We start from the raw sequence: 24,177 nt of genomic DNA, 5'->3' as shown, positions 1-24,177 counted from the left end.
ATCTAAATATCAATTTTGACCCAAATAGTCCAAATGTGAAATCAGAAGTTTGATTTTTGTCTACCTATTGATGCACTTGCAACTTGAGAAATGAAGGCTCACTAGTTGCGAGACATGCTTAATAGTTGTTGCAACTTAACGCATGTTAGTCTTTGGCTAGTTACTTAAATTTTGAAATTGAAGGCCACTACACTTGATAATTAGGCCTCTAAGAACTCATTATTGTAATGCATCACATTGCTAGATTCCAATAAAATAGTAGCCATGTTTTTTTCATTTGAATATAAAACCATTCTATTTAGAGAAACCCTATTTTGCAAGAAATTGTAGCAAAGATGGCTAATTTGATAAAGACATACGTGTTGAAAAAACTTATATATCATAAATTGTAGAGTAAATTCACCAACTACAAATGAATTATCCTGATTATAATTAGATTGGCACTTAGTTTTCATGATTGAAAGTTCAGCAATTTAGTTGTAAAAGTTGGCAAGAAACATAAGTTTTAAGATAAATTTCAACCATCTTACAAGATCACCCTCCATTGCAAGGGTTAAATTATATGTTTTTTTTCAAGTCCTTGTACTAAGTTGGCCCAAATCAATACATCATTAAAATATTATGTGAACCACATAAGCTTGTAGATTTTGACCTAGATTTTTGACACTATGTTAAGAACTCCACATATTTAATCTTAGCTCAAAATATTGACCAAGGAAAAGCTTGTTTTAATTGCTTGAGGATGTGTGAAGCAATGCCACAATAACTTACACTCCAAAATGTGTGCATGAGATATTTGGCTCATTGTAAGCTTACTACATGTATCTATGATTGGGGCACATTATGCAATGAGAATCCACAACTTATTGAATCCTAAGTTAGCAATTTAATAGTCTCATCCTAGACCACAAGCTTTGATGGACTCAACCCCAAGAACCATCACGTCTCTAGTATGCTTGAATAAGAACTTTATTTATGTCATGAATTTGTCTATTGGAAATACAAAGATATACCATATATGTATCCTCATGCTAGAGTTGAGTGTGCTTTGGTACCTAGATTTGGAAGATGACATGCATGTTTTGGGAGGGGAGGAGAGCCTCTTTAAATCTACCATATTCCACCTTGAGTCCAATGTGAATAGATGCATTCATGAATATTTTCAAGCTAATGAGTGTATACCAACTTGACTTAACATAACATAATAAGGCCTTTCTAGTAGAGGAAGGAAGAATATCCCTGTTACACCTTACTAGCTAATGCCATGGTTAGTAAAAATCCCATATCATAGTGCCAAAGTTCATTGTTGCAAATGCTAACTTTAGTTTGCAAAAACGAACACTAACCACCACCAAGCCAAATAGGTTAGAACCAATCTAGGTCTTTTACTTAGAGGTGAGAGAATAAACCACACCTCATGCTTGACTTGTACGCATGCAAATTTGATGCAATATTTGGCATCACATCTACATTACATGATTATATCCTTGGGATGTGCATAGTGCAACGTGCAATTTATCTATAAGCAAAAACTGAAGTATAAGATATTGATTGGTCGAAAGGCCTAATGTTTAAGCATGTAGAATTCCAAACAAATGTCACTTTCTTTTCTTCAACCTACTTTAGTTGGAAGTTTTTGGTTCATCTTCGCTTAGTTTGTTGATTAATCATCACCCAATGTTACTTAAGAGACACGAGCATTCATTTTTTACGTAGCTAAGGAGAAATTCTAACAAGACATTGGCATGAAAAATCCTTCATACACCTATTATGGAAGGGGAACTCTTAGGGTAGAGATCATTTGCAACTGATTGCGATTTGTTTTAGTAAGATTACAGACCAGCCTGACAAATGTGGGATGAAAACATTTACAATTAACAAAGCTCAGCTATCAAGGAAGAAGGTGACCATCTCTATAAACGAGTTCTATTTTCAAGAAAATGGGAACTTGGGCATAGGATATCCCCATGGAGCACCAACGTGGCTCTTATCAAGGACCGTTTTTTGACAATGTTGCATTTGTTACAAGCCAATCACGGGTTGCAAGATTTTCCTTGATCCAATGTGGTTCTTACCAAGGATCAAAAGGGGTGTCCCCTCAGTCACCTATAAGGTATTACAAGATCTAATTAGGTTACACAGTGTGCTTTTTCCAACACTGTACAGCACAAAGGATGGGTGAAACATTTCAATGTTCTCTCAAATATTAACAATGGGCCATGGCTGGTTTTAGGTTTTTTAGGATTGCTAACCCCCATTGACTTCTTCAGACGTTTGTATACACTGCAGTGGTGAGAACCTGCGGTAATGGGGCCAGATGTTCTTGCACCACTGTTGAATGTAGATAGGGCACAACTTGAGTTTAACATGGTTTTCTCACTCGTACACACAGTAATATTTCTTGGGCAGTGCTCTGAGAATCTCGTCCAAAAATCTCGATTTCTTGTCAAACGAATTTTGGTGTTGCCATGGAAGTGTTCTGCTGTAAGTCAAATATCTGCTTGTAGGAATATCCAAGCCACATTTCGGACAGTGAGACAAATTGCAAATCAATGCACAAATAAACAAAGAAGTGAACACAAAGTGAAAAAAGATCACTAAGGCCTGCCCTAAAAATAGACAGAGGGTGAAGAAGATACATCTAGCACAAGAGATCTTGTGCCCTCACACTAAGAATATCCGACATTGTCATGCACAAACATCGGTTGGAGAAGATTTGCATTTAGCATGCAAAAGTTCATTTTGAGATTATGGGAATGGTTTCTTGACGTTTGCTGATGACAGACGATTACTTATGCCAAGAAAATGTTATTTGATTTAACAGAACTCAGTCAGGATAAAATATTGAACGAAATCAAGAGGCAGTTTTTAAGCAGAGACTTATTATTCACGAGAAAATTGCAAAAATGTCAGGTGAAACTAAGACCAAAACCACGTGTTGGATAACGCATGTTCATTGAGATCCTTCTTTACGAGTTAGCTTACCTTTTTACCAGGGTGGGTTTGCATACTTGAGCAAAGGCACACCCTCACATCAGGCTGAAAGTACAGAGTACAGAGTCTGATTTCCCTATGGTTTAACTCGAAATTACATTACACACAGTGAGCAAAGGAAAATTTTCAGGGTGGCAGACTTATAGCAACACTATTATCGCTTTTTTGGATTTCTCAAAAAGCCATATACTTTCTATGATCAATCATAATTGTAAGCATGAGTTCCTCCTAGCAGCTGGAAAGAAGGGCTGGTCAGATTGACACTAAAAAAACAGTTGTATATTAGAGATTGGTAGCCAGCATCATTAGTGCCAGTTGTTTACAAATTTGTGGCTGAAAATGCTAGCTGATCAATTTGACACACAGTGACAAAAAAGCTTAAGATATTTGAAACAAGATTTTGTACACCCCTAAAATGCATGAAGGACAGTATCTTGAATATTTAGCAGCATATGATAGGGCACAGAGCCACATTATTGACTTTTTTCAGCAAAAGAAACCTTGGACAATTATGCTGATGTATGGTGATAATTATGAAGGCTAAATTGTTTGGCAGTTGGTCTATACACCATTTGCTAACTTAAGATTTGAAGGATTAGGGCTGTCCCTTATTGACAAGATTAATGCATGATTGGCAACAACCACTAAGTATCATTGGTCAAGACTATGAGGATCTGACATTTGACACCGCAAGTGAGAACACCTGGGCTAACAGAGTGCAGAGATATGCACAAACACACGAGTAACAAGTATATGCTCAAAGAATGAAATGAAATGATACACTAAATGGAACAGCAAGGTAATAAATACAATGAATTCTGAAGGAGTTGAAGGGGCCAATTCGCAGATGTAGCAGATAGAGAGGATTGAAGCAAAGGATGGAAACTACACAACCCTCCCGACTAAGGGTCTAGAGCTGTCAGGTACTGGAGGGATCAATGATACAGGAGCATGTCATGCTCCAACAGATCCTGGGACCAAAGCAACCAGCGAGCCCTCAGTTGCCAGAATGCCTCAAAAATCAGTATGAAGGATTCCCATCAGCTGCGTGGCAGGCAGAAGCAACAAAACATGGCCGTATCTGATTGTGAAGATGATGCCAGGCTGCATTTGGCAGTGGGAGCAGTGCAGCCTTGATAACAGAGCAACATAGCTACCAACAGTCTTGTGGCAGTCAGTCTGCACAAATCTGTGTTTGGGGCAGCAGCAGCAGGAGCAATGTTGGAGAGCATGGCATTTACCAGAGCAGCAAACAGGGTTGCCTGAGACAGCAGGACAGCAGCACTAACCTCTAGTGCATGTAGCAGCCTAGGATGCTGCTGAAGGCTGATGATGATACGAGCTGAAAGAATTCTAGAGATAGAAATGAACTACTTGGGATGAAAATGGCCTCATCCCTTGATCCAATTTTATAGGATATTTTACATACTAAAACTTATCCACTTTTCACTCTAATCAATATAATTTGAATTTCTTTTTGGGACTGCACAAGAGCTGAATAAAATTACCAATAATCTGAGGATTATTTTTTGACCTAAGCTTTCATTGCTTAACCAAGAAGAAACATAAGTTATGAATGTATCCAATGAGTTTGCGAGCAACAATTTTAGACAGATTTTATGTTTTATGTTATGTATATGCTGGCTGGAAATTTTCTATAGGTTTGGGGCATGTACCATGTTTGAACAATTGTACACAATGTTGTGATTGCAATGTCTTATGGAAATTTCAGTGCAACTTACTTTTCCTTTGGCAAAATGCAGTGCAATCAAGCATGATTGCATGGATTTCAAGGGGGTGCTCTATCACAAGGATGTGAAATTTTGAGATACTTTAATCTTGCTAATAACATTTGCAAGGTTGTTTAAGCATATGTGATGCACATGGTACATATTCCATAGTAACAAGCCAAGGACCCCGAGGATGCAGTGGGTGTCAAAGGCAAAAGTTGTGATAATGTATGCCGATTGGGTTTCGTTGGTCAATTGGTATCAGATTGAACCCTAGGATAGTGGTTTGGCCAATAAGTGTCGGTGGTGACACTAGGGACTAGCATTAATTAATTATTTAATGTCAATCTAAGTGTCAACAAAGGTTGCAGACCATCCAGGTTGCAAGTGGCCTAGTCAATTGGATTATGGATAGGCACACTTAATTTTGGGCAAGGTTAGAAGGGCTGAAATTAACTTTTAGGGTAATTTTATTTTAAAAATTAATTAAATGGCTAGATAATGTTGAAAAATGGATCTAGAAGGTTGCCACTTGGCAAAAATGCCCATGCAAACTGAGAAAACGTTTTTGGGGGTTGGATCTCAGCCATTCGGTTAGTTTACATCTTGGGAGAGGGGGAGAGAGAGCTGTTGGTGTTGGGAATAAAGGCCTCGTCGTGCCTTTTAAATGTGCTCGGATGTGAACACACCCTTAGCACTTGTACTTACACATATATCTATCTAAAAACCTAAAGGTACACACTCGTCATTGTACCTACAAACGTGCTCACTCTCTACTCTGCTCTCTCTCACTCTCTGTCTCTCATTGCGCATAGCGACAGCCTGTCTCGAACTCCGTGCCTAACCGGTCCCTACAAACTGGTATCAGAGTTGCGGTTGAGATGTTCGTATCTCTTGAAGTTCGAGCAGGACAGGTGAGCAGGTCGTGAGGCGACTGACGGGAGCTATAGCCTAAATTAGACGGCATTCTGTCACACGCAATAGGTCATAACCTACAGAAGACTCCAATAGACGTGACGTATGGGTAGTGGGAGTAGCAGTCTCCAAGCCACGCAGCAGTGTACGTGGACTAGGTACGCAACGGACAGCAGCTGAAGCGTGAGCAGGCGAGAGGTGTAACGGGCAACTGCTATACGACTACTGCGTTGACTGGAGGCGTCCAATCGCAACAGACTGCTATGCGACGGGGCTGGAGACACGCATCATGCGATGGGGTTGGAGACAACGGTGTTGCATGATGGGGCAGTGCTGTGCGACGGGCGACTGCATGGCGACCAGTTGACGTGCGTCGACTTTCTGGCAAGTGATTTGACGACGCAATGCGTGAGGCGACAAGCAAGGGACGGCCACCAGTGGGCCGTCAGTCACACGACTTGCCTAGTTTCTAACAAAATCAATTTCTTCTTGAAATTTCTTTTGCCCACTGATAGACATTCACGCGTGGAGGCACAACTTCCAATTTTCGTGCAATATTGGCCTAGAAATTTAGGGCTTTTCCCAGATTTGGGGAATTTGATGCAGGGCAAGCATATGTATCTCAAAAATTGCAGGAATTTGTGATATTTTGTCCCCGACATTTGGGGCTTTTCATAACATGCGCAAATTGGGCTGAAATTTACCCAATTTCTCGACATTGATGCACATTGGACCCCGTGCAATTTGGGGCTTTTGCAGTTTGGAAAAAATCTGTGCAGCATTTGGGCATTTTATGTACATGCAGGTTGAATTCCGCACAATTTGGACATCAACACTTGGTAAATTTTGGGGGTTTTACTGAAATTGCTCTATTTTGGCAAAACTGGCTTGTCCTATGCATAACAGAGAAAATGCAGATGTGTATTTGATGCTTTGAGCACAAAATTTTGGGGCTTTTGACCGTTCGTGTCAAATTTTATGCCCGTGGGTACATGTACAACAGAAATTGCAGCTGAAATTTTGGGATTTCTCATGTAATGTGATGCATATGCCCTTGGAACAACTGTACTCAGTTGGATAATGCTGTAGCACATAATTGGGTGCTTCTGAAAATTTAATTATGGATCTGAAATGTGTGCTTCTGTGGTCATTTATTGCTGATTGGTACTTGTTTATACCTTGGTCACTTGGGTGACAAATTGGGCCTGCATTTGCTGTTTTTTTGGTCACATTTGGGGTGAAAATCATGGTTGGCAGCAATGACAATAGTAATATGATGCACATAAAGAAGCTTGAAGGCGCACACAATTTTGCAGTTTGGCAAAAGCAATGCTACAATATCCTATTACAAAAGAAGCACGCAAAACCAATCAAAACCAAAGGGGCAAAACTCGCGGACATGGATCAAGACGATTGGGATGAGTTAAATGAGCTTGCACGCTCAACCATAGAGCTATTGATTTCTGATGCCTTGCTCTTCAACATTGAAGGTTTGGATTCTGCATATGCTATATGGACTAGATTGGAAGAACTATATGCACAAAAGAGTGCTGCAAGTAAAGTGTATTGGCTGAAAAAGCTTATGGATTTGCGTATGAAAGAGAGTATAGCAATGTCTACTCACTTGATTGAGTTTAACTCCATTTTCAGCCAGCTGGTTGCCTTGAAGTTCATGATTGATGAGGAATTTAAGGCTACTTTCTTGCTTTGCACTCTACCAGAGAGTTGGGATACATTCAAGACTGCTATGAGCAATTCTAATGTGATCCTGCTGTATGCTGATGTAGAGAGTGCTCTACTTATGGAAGAGATGAATCAGTAGAACAATGTATCTAGTAAGTCTTCCTGTGCTTTGCATACTAGGGGCAAATCACAACAAAAGGGCAAATATGATGGCAAGGGACATAGTAAATCATGTGGCAAAGATGTTGAATGCCATCATTGTGGCAAAAAGGGTAATTTAAATGTGATTGCTACAAATGGAAGAAAGAGAAAGAAAAAGGCAAGAAGATAGATGATAGCAAGGAAGAGAAGAAGGACAGTCAGCCTAAGAAGAGCAGTGTAAAAATTGAAGAGGTGAATGTAGTCACTCATGACAGTGACAGTGGGAGTGATGTACTCTTTGTCTCTTTACAATTTGGTGCACATGCATACCTAGATTCTTGATTCAGGTGCTTCCTTTCATGTCACCTCTCATCACGAGTGGTTTTCCGTCTATACAGGGGGTTGATATGGTGTTGTCAATCTTGGGGACAACTATGCATGTGAGATTGCAGGTATTGGCAGTGTGTAGTTACAGTTTCAGCATGGCTCAGTCTTTACACTTCAGTATGTACGGCATGTACCTCAGCTCAAGAAAAGCTTGATTAGCACATGGCAGCTAGATGACGATGGTTTTCATACCACCTTTGGTGATGGAAAATGGAAGATCTATAAGGGATCTAGGATTATTGCCAGAGGTTGCAAGAGTGATACTTTATATCCACTACATAAATCTGGTGTACCTAACCATGTTGTTGCCGTGACCGAGCAGCCAAGCATTTCTTTGTGGCATGGCCAGTTGGGACACATGAGTCAAACAAAAATGAAAGTGCTTTCTCGTTTGGGTTACTTGTCTTGTCTTTGTTATGCTGATTTTGAGCATTGTGATCATTGCATTTATGGCAAACATGCACAGATGTCTCACAAAAAGTCTCTTTCTTTGAAATCTTCTCCTCTAGAGTTAGTACATTCGGATGTATATCAAATGCCAGGATTATCTTTAGGGGAAAAGAAATATTTTTTCACCTTTATCGATGATGCTAAACGGAAAGTATGGATTTACCCTATTTGTAGCAAGGATGAAGTGCTTGACAAGTTTAAAAAATTCTTGGTATTGGCTGAAAATCAGACAGATAAGACACTTGCATTTATGGCAAACATGCACAGATGTCTCACAAAAAGTCTCTTTCTTTGAAATCTTCTCCTCTAGAGTTAGTACATTCGGATGTATATCAAATGCCAGGATTATCTTTAGGGGAAAAGAAATATTTTGTCACCTTTATCGATGATGCTAAACGGAAAGTATGGGTTTACCCTATTCGTAGCAAGGATGAAGTGCTTGACAAGTTTAAAAAATTCTTGGCATTGGCTGAAAATCAGACAGATAAGACACTTGAGTGTCTTCACTCTGACAATGGTGGGGAATATGTGTCCAAGGCCTTTCAGGCATTTCGTGACAGCAAAGGAATAAAGAGGGAGCTCACTGCTCCTCATAATCAGCCCCGAAACGGAATTGCAGAGCGTATGAACCGGACCATACAGGACAAGGTCCGTACCATACAGGACAAGGCCCGTAGGGTTGTATTCCGGGAAGAAATACCTTTTGGATAGCAAAATGTGCCCACTGTACAACAGCAAATACGTGCTGTAAATGAACCTGTAAATGCAAGAAATGATTAGCTAGCTATTGCCCATGAAAATGAGCCATTACATGTGCAAGAACAGCCAGGACAACAAGCTGTTAATGCTGATTTGCAAGCTGAAATGCTAGGACAGCATGCTGAAAATGAAAATCTGCAAGAACAGCCAACAAACAATGACCATTGGGTTAGGAGATCGTCTAGAGCTACTAGACAACCTGACAGGTTTGTTCTTGGTGCAATTAATGTATCTGATTATGTCATGTTGACAGATTGTGGTGAACAGTCTTGCTTCAAGGAAGCAATGGACAAACAGGACAGCAAGACATGGTATAAAGCCATGCTGTCAGAGATGAAATCTCTTGACAAAAATGGCACTTGGGACTTGGTGCAATTGCCTAAAGGGCAGAAAACCCTTCCATGCAAATGGGTTTACAAGATGAATGTCACTTCTGGTTCCTCACTAAAGTACAAAGCAAGATTGGTTGCAAAGGGTACAAGCAAGAGCATGGAATTGATTTTGATGAGATTTTCTCTCATGTAGTCAAGATGACTACATTGAGAACCATTTTGGGCTTGGTTGCAATTGAGGATATGGAGCTCATACAGATGGATGTAAAGACTGTGTTTTTACTTGGTTATCTGCATGAAGACAAATATATGGAGCATCTTGAAGGATTTGTTGAACAAGGGAAGGAAAAAATTGTATGTAAACTCAAAAGAAGTTTGTATGGGCTGAAACAAGCACAAAGAGAATGGTATCATAAGTTTAATACATTCATGCAATCCCAAGGCTTTCATAGAAGTCAAGTGGATCATTGCTTGTACACCAAGAAGGCAGCAGATGGCAACCTGATTATCTTGGTTTTGTATGTTGATGACATGTTGATTGCTGGCAGGGATACTCATACCTTGGATTCATTGAAGCAAAGTCTTTATGGCATCTTTGACATGAAGGATCTTGGTGATGCAAATCACATTCTTGGCATGCGAATACTCAGATAGATCGAAAGGCTTACTCTATCTATCTCAGCAGGAGTATATTTCCAAAGTTTTGCAGCGTTTCAATATGGAGGGGGGGAAAACAATTGGGGTTCCATTGCCTCCATATGTGAAACTTAGTGCACAGGACAACTCTACATCTGATTATGAGAAGGCTGAAATGGCCAAGATACCATATACTTCAGTTGTTGGCAGTTTGATGTATGCTGTGGTTGCTACACGTCCTAACATTGCCTTTGCAATGGGAGTGGTTAGCATATACATGGCAACCCTTGGCATAAAGCATTGGGATGCAGTGAAAGGTAGTATGAGATACCTCAAAGGCACAAAGGAGTTGTACATCTGCTTTGGAGAGCAAAAGGCACATGTTGTTGGCTTTACGGATGCAGACTATGCTGGTCATGAGGATTGCATGAAGTCCACTTTTGGGTATGTGTTTACTTTCATAGGAGCAGTCTCTTGGATCTCCAAGCTACAAAAGTGTGTTGCATTGTTTGCTACAGAGGCAAAGTATGTGGCTGCCACTGAGGCATGCAAGGAGCTTTATGGCTTTTACGTCTGGTGGGAGAGCTTGGTATCACAGAGTTACCTATTCTCCATTGTGATAGTCAAAGTGCTATCATGCTAGCACGGAATCCTATTTTTCATACAAAGACAAAGCACATACAGGTGAAGTACCACTTCATTAGAGATGTACTTGACAGCAAGAGCATTGAGCTTGTCAAAGTGCATACAGATGATAACCCTGCAGACCTTCTCACGAAGGGTCTTCGAGCAGAGCGGTTTACTCATTGCCGACAGATGATAGATATATGTATTTCAGCTTTGTACATACCTAGACTTAGCTGATTCTTTTCTCCTCATAAGGCACATTGCCTTTAGGTGGGAGGTTGTAGGGAATAAAGGCCTTGTGCCTTTTAAATATGCTTGGGTATGAACACACCCTTCGCAGTTGTACTTATACATATATATCTATCTAAAAACCTAAAGGTACACACTTGTCATTGTACCTACAAACGTGCTGACTCTCTACTCTGCTCTCTCTTACTCTCTTTGTCTCTCACTGCACATAGCGACAGTCTGTCTCGAACTCCGTGCCTAATCGGTCCCTAAAGGCTTCGTGCCTTTTAAATGTGCTCGGGTGTGAACACACCCTTAGTACTTGTACTTCCACATATATATCTATCTAAAAACCTAAAGATACACACTCGTCATTGTATCTACAAATGTGCTCACTCTCAACTTTGCTCACTCTCACTCTCTCTGTGTCTCACTGCGCATAGTGACAGTCTGTCTCGAACTCTGTGCCTAACTGGTCCCTACAATTGGCCCATTTTTTAATCAAAGAACAACTTTCTACATTTTGATAGCCATCTAGACTGTAGGGGCCTTAATAGCCAGGGGGCAATAGGAACTCACCTTCCAAGGGCTAGCAATAGCATTGTTGATTAGGTGATAGCATTTTGGAGGTGCTTGGCAGTAGGTGACTACATTAAATGCAGGCTATAACAAGCAACAGGTAGAATCTAGGGTTTTCTTGCGAAGAAAATTAGATTTATCTCTCATCTTGGTTTTCTCTCACCTTCTCCAACCTATTCTTAGGATATTTGAGCATTTCTCAGGCATTTTGAGCAGATCTTAGTCAAATTTAGTGAGCAACATAGAGATCTTTGTTGCGAATCCTAAATTTCTACAAAAATTAGGGTTTGACAGCCACCTTGGGATCCATGCCAATTGGTGAAGGCATCGTATAGTGAATTCAGCCCTTGAAAATTTATGTAATTGTCATGGAATTCAGATGCTAGCCCATTCATTGTAATTTAGGGTAGCATTTGGCCAATTGATGGTTCCGTTTGTACATGTCTTGGTTCAAAGATCAAGGGGTAATTGGCTCGAAGCGATTGCTAATTGTTGCCACAGCAAAGTGGCTTTTTGGAATAGCAAAGGAGATTATGAATCTAAGCTTATACCCCTTACATTAACAATCAAGTTAAAGAAATATCGCAAGGGGTGTCAATTTTGGGATCAACAGGGTGTCCAGTGTTTGAGATTTATTAAGGTAATTTGTGCACATAGTTGCACTTGTACGTAGTACGAACTGGTTCATACTATATGGTTCGTACCGTACCGTACGAATTCGTACAAAAAAACAAGCACTTTTTTTTGGGCGTGGTTATTGTTGTTGGTGGTGGTTTGGGTTGTTGACTGTTGCTGTTGAGGTGGTGGTGGTGATTTTGTAGCTTGATTAGACTCCTTATACATGTTTTATTATGATTTATCCTAGAGCCAAAGGCCATACATAAGGTATTCAAGGAGTTCCAAACGTTTCTAATTGATATCCCATCATTTTTCACAATATATTAGTGTCATCAATAAATAAATTCAGCACCATTTGAGAATCATCAAGTAGCTTAATCCTATTGATTTTACCTTTGTTCACAGCTCATTTTGCACCACCCAACCCAAAGCATTAGTACACATTACTAATAAAACTAGGCCAGAGGATAGCTTGGCCTAATGTACCTTTTGAGAGTACACAAATTAGTGAATGTACCATCGGTAGCTACTTTAGCCTTAGCAATGCCAAATAAAACCATAACAAAATTCATAAATCTTTTACCAAAACCTTTGGTGGTTTGTTTGGTAACTGTTAGTCTCACAGGTCATTTTGGCCTCTTGTAGACGTTAATAAAGCACCTCTTGTAGGCTGTCGCTGATTGCATTGGTAGTTTAACGGTCAATCATCCCCCACATTCGTTCAACAGCTTCTTCACGAGAAGCTTGGCTAACTTTGGAGTAGATGTTTGCAGGCAAGAATGAGACTCGTATCTCTTTCTTAAAGAAAGAGCTAGAGACATTGAAAGTGGATGAAGGTGATTCTATTCAAGATTACTTCAATAAAATTCAGGACTTGCGAGAGCAACTCATGAATGTTAATGAGTACTATTCGGATGCACAGATGATATCTACCGCTTTAAACTCATTACCTCCTTCATACTTGGCTTTTCATACAGCCTTAAACCTCACCATGAGGATTACTGTGCATCCAATCACTTTTCTTCAGTTAGTTAGTTTGCTTCTAGAGGAGAAGTAAACAAGAAGAAATAGTGGCGTGGATGCCATAGCCTCTGAGCACGCTTTTATGGCTAGACACAAGGGCAAAAACTAGAATGCTCCGTAGAGTTCTGGGACTTCTTGCACATCGCAAGTAAATAAAAAACAAGGGGACATGAAAGCCAAAAAGGGCAAATGCCATTATTGTAAGAAGCCAAGCTACTACATCACTGAGTGCAGGGAGTGAATCACCAAGGAGGAGTCAGTAATGTTTGTTTTTTATGCTCCTTTCATTGCTACTAAGTCCGTGTCCTTTGTTGCAGATTGGGACTATTGCTTTTACACATGTAGTTATGCCACTTCTTGGGCTGATCGAGCATTTTGCTCTACTGAGGATGCAGACACTTGGTTTTTTGACAGTGGTGCTTCTAGGCATATTATAGCTCGTAGAGATTTATTTGCTTCTGTTAGTGCTACTCTAGTTGGCAAGTCTGTACAGTGTGCCAACAATGCATCATACCTTGTTTGAGGTATTGGGGAGATTGTGCTCACAGCCATTGATGGCTCTATTCTCCACCTACAGGATGCTTTATTTGTGCCAGGCATAAATAAAAATTTGCTCTCTATTTCTTATTTGGCATGCTGTGGATTGCAAGTACCATTTGATGATGGCAGATGCATGGTGAGAGACAAAGAACACATGACTTTGGTCTTGACAGGCACTTTATATCATGGGTTATACGAGTTTGATGCTCTTTCAGTTGATCAATCAACGTACTTGGCATCCACTCTTACTCCTGCTATGATATAGGTAGAGTTATGGCATGCTAGGATGGGGCATGTAAACTTTGGCAACTTGATGCTCTTACAGTGTACGCAGATGTTAGATGGATTACCTCTATTGGAGAGACCTCCTGAGCACCTGTGCGAAGGATGTATTTTAGAAAAAATGCATTGTTTTTCGTTTCCTCATAATGTTGCTTTTAGAGAAACAACCAGGTTGTAGTTAGTACATTCAAATGTACGTGAGCCTATTCAAAGAAAGTCATTGGGAGGATGTTACTATTTTGTGACTTTTATTGATGACTTTACTCGCTTTTGTTGGGTCTACTCTTTGGTCAAAAAGTCAAAAAGTGTATGATGCATTCTTGGCTTTTATTGCACTTGTTGAAAACCACTCTGGTTGTAAAATTAAGACTCTCCGTTCGGACCGAGGGGGAGAATACATATTCTCTATGCTGAATTCTTTTTGTCCATTAGTACACTACTGCTTATACTCCACAGCAGAATGGGGTTGCAGAGAGGCAGAATCGGTCACTCGTGGAGATGGCGAGATGTATGGTGAAGGCAAAGAGCTTGCCTCACAATTTTTGGATGGAAGCCATCATGTGTGCTTGCCATGTTTTGAACAGATGCCCCACCAAAGCTTTGAAGAAAATTACACCTTTTGAGGCTTGGAACAGCCAGAAATCTTATGTTGGACACTTTCTACTTTTGGGTGCCTTACATATGCACATATTCCAAAGGTACTCAGAAAAAAGTTGGATGACAAGGCTGTTAAATGCATTTTTGTGGGTTATAGCAGTGAAAGCAACGGCTATAGACTCTATGATCGTGTTTCAAAAAACCGCGCTCAACCCACCCCTCCTCACCTCACCCCCGCACAACACGGCACACTCCTGCTTCAATATTTCACATCCCTGATAAGTGGTACATCAACCCAAACCTCACCACCTGCTTGATAGACATATAGAGACATTCAGCTTATCAAAGAAGTCTCCTTCAAAGGCTACAATGGGATCCAAGAGAGTAGTTTTGAAGGGATCCCTTCCTTCTTTCTCTTCTCCTCCTCCACTGCCATTGCATCCCCTTCAATTGGTATCAAAGCTTTGGATTAGAGCTTGATCGTTGAGCTTGGCCCGTACTTCAGCCCGGATTGAAGACCTAGAGCTTGGAGCTTCAATGCTATCTATAGCTTTTTCCCCCTGAGGTAAGATTTCATCTCCCACCTCTCCCCAGCCCTCATAGGCTCTTTGCAGGTGTCCCTTGGCTTCATTGGATACCTTGTATGCCCCCATTTGCTCCCTTATCCTCAGCATAACCAGCAAGCCCAATAGTGGTAGCTCATGTTTTTTTGCACATGTTTCAAAAGCTGGCTCAAAAATCCCATTTTTTCTCATATCTCGGGCATCCAGAACCCAATTTAGGCAAAGTAAGAGTCTAACTTGGGGTTTTGGCATGCTCCGAACGCAATGGTGATGCCAAATTTGCCAAATTCTGATCACAAAATTTTCTATAGCAGATCTGAGTTGATTTACAGCAAGAAAATGTTATGCTCTTAGCTTATGTGATGCTCCCGAGGCTTGATATTTGATGCCCAAATGCTTTGGGAATGTTTGCCCAATGTTTTGAGATACTTTGGGACTTGATTTGAGCTTCCATAGCTCGATTTATGTAGGCATTTACTGTTGTACATTGTTTAGGCAGCAATGTTTTATCAGGGACGGCTTATGCATAATGCTCTTTGTTGACATTCCGATGTCCTGTTTGATGTATTGATACTTGGTCATCATGGTTTATGCCCGGATATGCTATTTGAGAGCTATTGAGCCTTGATTTGGATGTGGACACTTCGTTGTTGGTTGGGATCTATACTACCTTGGTTGATATGTTATTTTACCTCCAGTTTGGTTATGCCTATGGTCTACGGGTGTTCTCGACTACTTGGGATGATATGCTCATGTATTTGGATGATGTCACTTTGATGTTTATGCTCCCGGATGCTTCTTGAGCAAAGAGTAGAGCTCAATTCTTGGTTTACTGTCATTTTCTTTGCAGCTAGCATTTCACTTGACAAGGTTTATGCCTTGTGCTACCCATTATGGGACTGATGTTTGATGTGGATGCTTTTGGGTTCAGCTGCAGTATGGCAGATGTTTGGGCTTGAATCGACTTGCATTTGAGAATCTTGTGGAGCAGTATGCATTTGGTCGGCTCATCACTTATGTAGCTTGGATGCTATTTGGCCCTTAATGCCCCGATTATGAATCTTGGATTTACTTGGATGCAGATACATGTTTTGAGCAGTGCTTGCTTCATTGTCTTGGCAGTTGGTTATTGAGATTTCATTGCTCATTGATGCTTGGTTCTTTGCGGGTTACTCCTTGATCACTAGACTTCTTGACAGTGCTTGGGTTTAGCAATTATGGCTTTGTTGCTTCTGTGTTACCTAGCTTCTATGCTAGCTGGGTTGCTTTTGCCCATACAGGTCAAAGAGCAATTGCTCTTGATGCTTACCCGGCTATGCACTTTGTCTACTGTCATGTACTTTACAGAGCCACTTATTTGAATGTTGTTGTACAAATACTTGGGCTTCTCCTCGAGCTTGACCATTGCAGGATCTTATGCCACTTACCGGTCTTGCATTGACTTGGATGCTACTATGTGGTTTGATGTATTGTTGCAAAGTCATGTTTGCCATTATGGTTATGGGCTGATTTCATGGTTGAATACCATATGCTCTTATGACAGATGTCTTATGCTTTACCGTACTGTGTTTGGCTATGTTATGCAGTTGGTTACGACTCTTTTTCTTGTGGCAGCTTTTGCATCCTTGGTTGATGCCTTTATGTCCTCCCATCTGTTGAGGTTTCATGAGCCTTTGCAGCATGCTTCTACCACTGATGTACTTGCAAATGATTGCCTTTATGGGCAGATTTCCTCCGTTGGGATAGCCCTCGACTGCTTGAGCTCCGTGGATGCTATGGATAGCCCTATTCATGATGACTTGGATTCCTTGTCGTCTTCTACAGGTTTTTCTACTTCAGATGTTATTTGCTTCCATTGTAGGAAGCTTGGGCATGTTCAAAGAAAATGCTTTGGATGGATTAGAGAGCAGGAGAGGTAGAGACGAACTCGACATGAGCAGAGAGTCAGAGATACAACAGATGCAACAAGTGTTACTACTCTTACTAGTGGTGAGGTACATGCAATTACCCATGATAATGCAGTTGAGCATGTACTCCTATTATCTTGTTTCCCTAATGCTTACTTGCTCAGTGATCATGCCTATGCATTTGATTGGCTTTTGGACTCTATGGCATCTTGTCATGTTACCCCTCATAGAGTATGGTTCTCTTCTTACATGGAGGTTGACGGATGTATTGATTTGGGCCTTGAGCAGTCTTATGCTATTGTTGGTACAGGGGATATACACCTAGCTTTGCCTAATGGGACTTCTCTTATACTCACGAATGTTTTACATGTTCCCATGCTCAGTAAGAGCTTGATTTCTGTCAGTCAGTTGCATAATGCAAGATATACTATTTCTCTTCAAGATAGGTCATGGAAGATCTGTCCTGGTCGCTTGGTTTTGGCCAGTGGTTCTAGAGTTGGTTCTCATTACCTAGTGCATGTCTCTCATGTGGGAGATTCTATAGTTGCAGTTATCCGGATACCACATGCATTGTTATGGCATTATCACCTAGGCCATATGCATCACAGAGAGATGGAGATCTTGTCTCGTTTAGACTCATTGTTGCCTCCTATGCCACTTACAGATTTTGATGCTTGCCTTGATTGTACTCTTGGTCCTTGCAGAGCCCCCTTGGCTTATGGCGATTGTACAAGGCATGCTCCTCTAGATCTTGTCCATTGTGCAGTATATGGACCTATGCCTTCCCAGTCACTTGGTGGAGCGTCATACTTTGCGACCTTTGTTGATCATGCTACCCACTGTGTTTGGGCTTTTTCCTTGGTGCAGATTGAGAATGTTGCAGTTATGCTTGATAGGCTTATGGATTCTGTTGGTAGCAGGCCTAGGTGCTTGCAGATGGATTATGAGAGTCATGCTCTCTCTCCCAACTTTCAGACCTCTTGTCAGCAGTATGGCATTGATTTCTTATGCCCACGGTATTATGGGATTGCTCATGGCATGCGCCTGACCTTACAGGCAAAGGTTGCTTCTATGCTTACCACAACTGGGTTGTCTTATGGATTTTGGGATAAGGCTCTTATGACGGCAGTCTATTTGCTTAACAGGATGCCGTGGTTGACCTTGGATGGTATTACACCCCATGAGGCATGGAGTGGCATGCAGCCCTCCTATGATTACTTGAGGATGTTTGGCTGCCAGGCATCTGTACGTAGTGCCACATGAGCCTATGTCACGTAGATGTATCCTCCTTGGTTATGGAGATGGTGACTTTAAGGCCTACAGACTATGGGATTTGGATGCCTAGCAAATCATACACAGCTCTCATGCTGTCTTCTATGAGATGTAGACACCTCTCAGGCCTCTTGATGAGCATTCAATACGCTTTATGGCTAATTTTACAGCAGCTATAGTGCCATTACAGCAAGCTGTTTATGCTGAAAATGAGGCACTTATTGGCCCAAATGACATAGCTATGCATAGCAGTCAAGGTCAGGATGCTAGTGATCAGTTGCTAGACCCCTTGCAAGCTCATGAGAGTCATTTTCTTGTAGTTTTGTAGGCTGGACAGCCAGCCATATATCAGTCTTCCGCTTCGCTGAGGCCACATGTAATCTTGAGACCCTGTTGGACGAGTGTCCGAGATGTTGGCTCTCTTTCAGTGATTGACTCTGGAGAGTTTGATTGCTCTCCGCTGTCTTGTATGCGCTATGGCGATGCTATGCGCGACTCTGATGCTTTATAGCCATGCACTGATGAGTTGTGCTTGCTTCATGAGAAGCATTCTTCGATTGCTCCATTGTATGGATCTGCGAGATTGCTTATCTCCTGGATGTCATGGACTCGGGGATGCTTGACTCTTCTTCTGCAGAGGTTTCCGACACTTCTTGCACAACTCGCTTTCCGATTGGGTGTTGGGTGAGATGTCATGATTCCTCACCTTGTCTTTTTTTTCTTTTCTTTGTTTTCACTCCCCAGCCACATTGGCCTTTTAGTGGGAGGTTATTGGGGTAAAAGGCCTCTGGGCTTGCCCGTGTACATTGTGACCGCCCATTCCTTATTCATATATAATATGAGATAGTGCAATAAGGCTGTCATAGTTCAGTTGGATAGCACCTACATTGTGTGTGCTCCTCTCCCGCATATTCCTCTTCTCCTTCTCCACTACCATTGCATCCCCTTGAAAACTTTTGAAGGAGGTTGGATGAGAGCCTCAAGCTTGTGAAGATTTCTGTCTTCTTATGCTTGGTAGCTCATATGAGCTTAGTACTTGACACATGGCTCAGGTATGGCAGGTCCTCAATGGCATCTATGAGATATGGTGAACCAAAGGGGATGCAAAGGCACTATCTATGAGACTATCCCAAAGCTCAAATGTGGATGAGAGCCCTCAAGATTGTCTTCCACAAGACAACATAGACTATGGCTGAAACTTCAGGGGTTGTAGCTTGGGTCACATATAGAAGCCCAACATCTGAATATGAGGACTTTCTTGGGAGTCACTACTTTCTCATCATTGGCCAGCATCTAAGCATGATACCAACCTCAGACTACTCGCAAGCACACTAGACTTCAGAATATTGTCACAAATGGGAGCTGATCACTAGTATTATTTCCTAATACATTTGGCCTACAATACGTAGCCATGCTATAGACCTCCCTCCAAGACGCCTCCACTGCAAAGACTCTCTCGAGGATCTAGACAAACATCATCTATACTGTCTGTGAAAGATGGGAGAGATTGTAGGATGGTTCTAACAAGATGAGGAGGAGAAGAGATGCCTTGTTGCAAACTCAGGATTCCCGCACTCTCTCTCTCTCAACAAGCAATACTCCAAAGCTGCTGGGATAGTGTGCGGTGCACTTGTTCAAGTTTCATAGACCACTTTGACCTGCTGAAATCGTTAATAATAGAAACATTATTAATTAAATCATCATCCTTTCTTTTTCTTACACATGTTGGTGACAAACATTGATACCAACCACAATCAGGAAGATGAAAAAACAGTAAAAAGTAAAGCATATGTGGGTGTGGGCTTAACATCAGATCATGGAATGAAAAAGAAGTGCATAAGCATAATAGAAATGAATCTTACAGCCTTTTGCATGCCCGTGTTATTCCAACATAGAAGAGGCGGCGCTCTTCATTTAAATCACAGTCGTGCAAAGGTATTAGGCTATCACTTGCTCCGACTACAAAGACACAGTCAAACTCCAAGCCTTTGGAGGCATGCAAGGTTGATAAGATGACCTCATCCTGCACAGCCTGCTGAAAATGAAGACAGCTTTCGATCAAAATAAGAATTTGTATAAACATCTTGATCAGGGTTACAAAACTCTCACTCTAACAGACTGCTACTCAAAGTAATCTCAGATTAGCTTACAAAACAGTTCCAAATCATATAAGTTTTCTCCAACCCTCTGTTCCCAGCCACATTTTGAGAGGCTTTTACTTGGAATAGCCTTATGTTTTGAAATCAGGCAATCAAAGATGCCTAGGAAGAAACCTTACCTTGGTAGAATTTGTGGCATCTTCTTCTCGATCTGTCAATAAAGCCAAATCTTCAAGGAATGATTGAAGGCCATCCATTCCAACTCCGTAGTTACTTGCACTTGCCTATCCATAGCAAGGTAATAGAATGAGTCAATGTCTGAAAACATTAGTTTGGAGGCCTAAGACACATTTGAAATTTACCAGCAACTGGTCGATGGTTTCCAGCTTTCTTTCCCACGCTGATTCATCTTCTGAGTTGGCCTTCAAGTAAGTTTTGAAATTTAATCTGGTTTGTCAAAGTGCAACGAACCCCCTTTAGAATGTAATTTCCAATCAGACCATTCCAATTTTCAATGCCAGCCTCTGCACAGCATGAGACATCAGAAAGGTACGCATACAATCACGCGCGAGCATGCACACACAGAAAGAGAGAGTAATGTTACCTTTGAATAAGTGTTTCAAGGAGCATTTCAGCAGAGGCACTAGTGCTTTTCTTTTGCAAGTGGTGCAATAGATTTATGAAGTCCAGTATGCCATTTCTGCAACCATAATTTGTATTCAGAAATGGAAATGCCAAAAGATGGTTCCACAAGCTATCTAGAGAAAACTTGCCTTGCCTTGGGTCGCAATCCCAATTTCTTTGGTTCTAAACCCTCATCCTGTATCTTCTGCAGCATAAGGACTACTATTAGACTTAAGAGGAAAATAATCAATTCATCAATATGACTCTCTCATGCTCCAGATTCAACAGAAACAAGAAATGCAATGAACAGTCAACAAATGATGTCATGTATAGAAGATGCATAAGGGGATTAAGTGTATTACAGTTGTCTAAAACAAAGGTGCTGCAATCACATATGCACCCTATTCTGCAGAAGCCAGGGTGCTTGTGTATGTGCCATGTGCATGATGCATGTGTTTCAGAAACCATGTCAGTTTGTGTCACGCAGAATCTGTTCTCTATAAACATGTCATTCATACGTGACAATCATTTATACAGATTCCTCGAATTTCATTTTGTATAATCTGCATTCCCATCACTGTTACTTATGATCTGTGATCCAAGTCACACAGAATGTTGTGAAGAGGGCTCAAGTTCTGCCTTTGCTGGTGAGGTTCAGAAGTGTGCAACTGAGAATCATGAATTTTCTCAGTGTCCGAGAGCTGGGCACTTCTAGACGTAAAGTCACACCCCTATTTCCTTTGAGCTCCTAATTCAACACACTTGTTACATACAACAAGACATACACAAGACAAATGGAGTAATAATGTTCAATCCATTTAAGATTAACATTCAATACACCACAAGATCATTGTACACACTTTTTGAATCAAATTTTTAAATCAAGGTGATTCCGCCATGATACTCTCTATGCATACATCAGCTTCTGCACCAATTCATCAGTTCCTGTTCAGTCTGGCTAGGGTGTGTACTTGGTGCTTACCTTTTTCTTTTTGGTTGCACACCTTGGCACTTACTTATTCTCCTTTATTGCAGAGGCTATGAGCAGGATGCTTTTCCCTCATGCTATTAGACTTTGCAGTCTGTGGTTGGGAAAGCCCTCGTCACACTTTCTGTGATGCAGGGATTAGCTTTGCCTGTTTAGCCATGGATGGCATTTACATAATTCAATAATACATGCACCTTCCAACTGAGGTCCTCTGACCAGGCTCAATGGCTGTGCCTTCTATCTTGCCCATTGTGCATATTTGTCACAATGTGGGAATGTTTCTGAAGAAAGCACAGGTGAGCTTTCTAAACATTGAAGAATAGTTTTTCCATTCGTTTGACAACAATACATCTTTATCTCAAAGTGCAAATATTCTTGGCGAAAGCCCAGGTGAGATTTCTAAACACAAAGAAAGGTTTTTCCGCGTATTTGACAAGAAGATTCCATTTACTAGTGAAGTGAAGCTTGTCACTGCATCAGGTCTTTGACAGACAATATTAAACAACAGAAAACTGCAATGAGATCACAGTTGATGTGACAAACATTGGGAATAGTATACTGACCAAGTTTCTTAGGGAGTAATTACATAATAGTTGCGATGCTTGCCTCTAAAGCCCTGAACAAACTTAGGTTGTTGGATGTTGCCCATGTTTTTACTCGAATCAAACTTTTGACTCCGATTCCTGTCTTCAAAGCAACAAAAAATGTAGGTGGTTGTCTACCATAAACCATCATAATGCAACAGATACAAAACTCATTCCTAAAATTAGACTTTACATGGCAACCACATGCAAGAAGAAAGGCACTACTCAAACTCCATATCGAAAGGTTTACTGGATACAGAACTTCTATGCAAATCTCAACTCCTGCATATAACAGTAATAGAAGCTTACCACGTGCTGGCACATTCAGACAGTACTCTAGAGCAATATCATTTCGAGGATTTGCAACCACTTGCAAATAGGCAATCAATGTTCTCACTTCCTGCAGTAAACACTCAGATAGAGCTCCCATCAGTTTATGCAATTGTTTCTTCAGTAGCAGTGAAGCCTTGAAAAGCAGCAATTAGAAAGAACAATCTATTTATCAAGTCCAAATCATCAAGTGGAACCAACTCTCTTACCTGGAATGAATAAAATGGTACAATGCCACGTAACTTGTATGGAATTCCAGCTTTGAGCAGAGCAGCCTCCAATGGAAAAGACTGCAAGGACAAAGGGAAAAAGAAGATGAGATCAAGCAGCTGCAGAAAGCACAGCTGCATCTGTTAACACACAATAAGGGATCAAGAAGAAGGGAAGTAAACCTCTTCTGGATTGCAAGATCTGGTATACCTGTGCACGGGTCCGATACAGCAAAGCGAAACTCCCCCAGCTTGCCTCCCTTTTATGGACAAGATTTCGAATTGTTGAAACTATGAAGTAGGCTTCATTATCTGGCCTTGAGAATCCAGCTATACCTATAGGGAATGCCATGTAATCCTGAAAGCATTCAACACAAATAATCAGCTCGTTTGAGAATTCTTAAGGTCCCTATCTAGTATGAATTTTCAAATGTTGTTTAAGGACCTTAATGGGAACAAGCCTGAGTGATTCCAGTCCCCCAATCTTCCGGTCATAGCCACTGTGCTCAAGAATTATTGAAGCAGCTTTAACAATACTTTCAGAAGACCTGTAATTTTCCCTCAGCTGGAGCAAAATACAAGAGGAAAAGAGAAGAGTGCAAGCTGATAAGCCAAAATCACATTCAGAGTCAAATGAAGCACAAACCTACACTAATGTCAAGAAATGATATAGTTAAATTCCAAGCTTGTTAGCAGTTTAATGTTCCACCGAACTCATATATATATATTTTTTGCAATATACATGGACACAAAGAGTAAAGCATCCAATAAAATACTGCAGATAAAAACTAAAATGTCTAATACTGATGTTTTTTCTGACTTGTTTCAGTTATGAATTTGAAAGTTAAAACATTTCAGATACTATTCAAATTCCAGAGAGAGAGAGAAAGAAAGATCTATTAACGTCTCTAGAAGGCCAGGATGGCCTATGAGACCATTAACAATACAACTGGTATCATCATCTCTCATCAGAGAAGAAAAACAAAATTATGTCTAGATCTACATGATAAACTGAAATGAGAAATGAAAAATAAGGAAAGAGTATAGAGTATCTCCCTCTCAGTCTATGAAATCCACCAA

The 24,177-nt window shown here is 40.8% G+C and overlaps 1 protein-coding gene across 7 annotated transcripts in view; it reads right to left on the bottom strand.

The window, feature by feature from the left end:
• Window positions 1–1,767: 1,767 nt before the first annotated feature.
• LOC148021706 (uncharacterized) overlaps window positions 1,768–24,177 on the bottom strand; it is a 165,509-nt gene continuing 143,099 nt past the window's right edge. Inside the window, exons 9-19 of one of the 7 annotated variants that reach the window (XM_087697211.1) lie at window positions 23,543–23,662; window positions 23,309–23,455; window positions 23,098–23,178; window positions 22,868–22,958; window positions 22,581–22,657; window positions 21,136–21,191; window positions 20,967–21,062; window positions 20,725–20,809; window positions 20,542–20,646; window positions 20,126–20,298; window positions 1,768–2,497 (exon numbers count right to left, since the gene is read on the bottom strand). In XM_087697211.1, the coding sequence (XP_087553337.1) occupies window positions 2,377–2,497; window positions 20,126–20,298; window positions 20,542–20,646; window positions 20,725–20,809; window positions 20,967–21,062; window positions 21,136–21,191; window positions 22,581–22,657; window positions 22,868–22,958; window positions 23,098–23,178; window positions 23,309–23,455; window positions 23,543–23,662 (1,152 nt within the window). In that variant the 3' untranslated portion in view covers window positions 1,768–2,376. Of the gene's footprint in view, window positions 2,498–20,125; window positions 20,299–20,541; window positions 20,647–20,724; window positions 20,887–20,966; window positions 21,063–21,135; window positions 21,192–22,580; window positions 22,658–22,867; window positions 22,959–23,097; window positions 23,179–23,308; window positions 23,456–23,542; window positions 23,663–24,177 lie in introns of those variants that run through there. The other 6 variants (XM_087697212.1, XM_087697213.1, XM_087697216.1 and 3 more) reach the window with 6 other exon arrangements.

This window comes from Lygodium microphyllum, chromosome 17, assembly GCF_053477565.2.
Source record: "Lygodium microphyllum isolate KBCC chromosome 17, Lygodium_microphyllum_v1.1.10, whole genome shotgun sequence".
Classification (NCBI taxonomy): Eukaryota; Viridiplantae; Streptophyta; class Polypodiopsida; order Schizaeales; family Lygodiaceae; genus Lygodium; species Lygodium microphyllum.
Note: the sequence above shows the minus strand (reverse complement) of the source record. Positions and strands in the feature narration are given on the sequence as shown.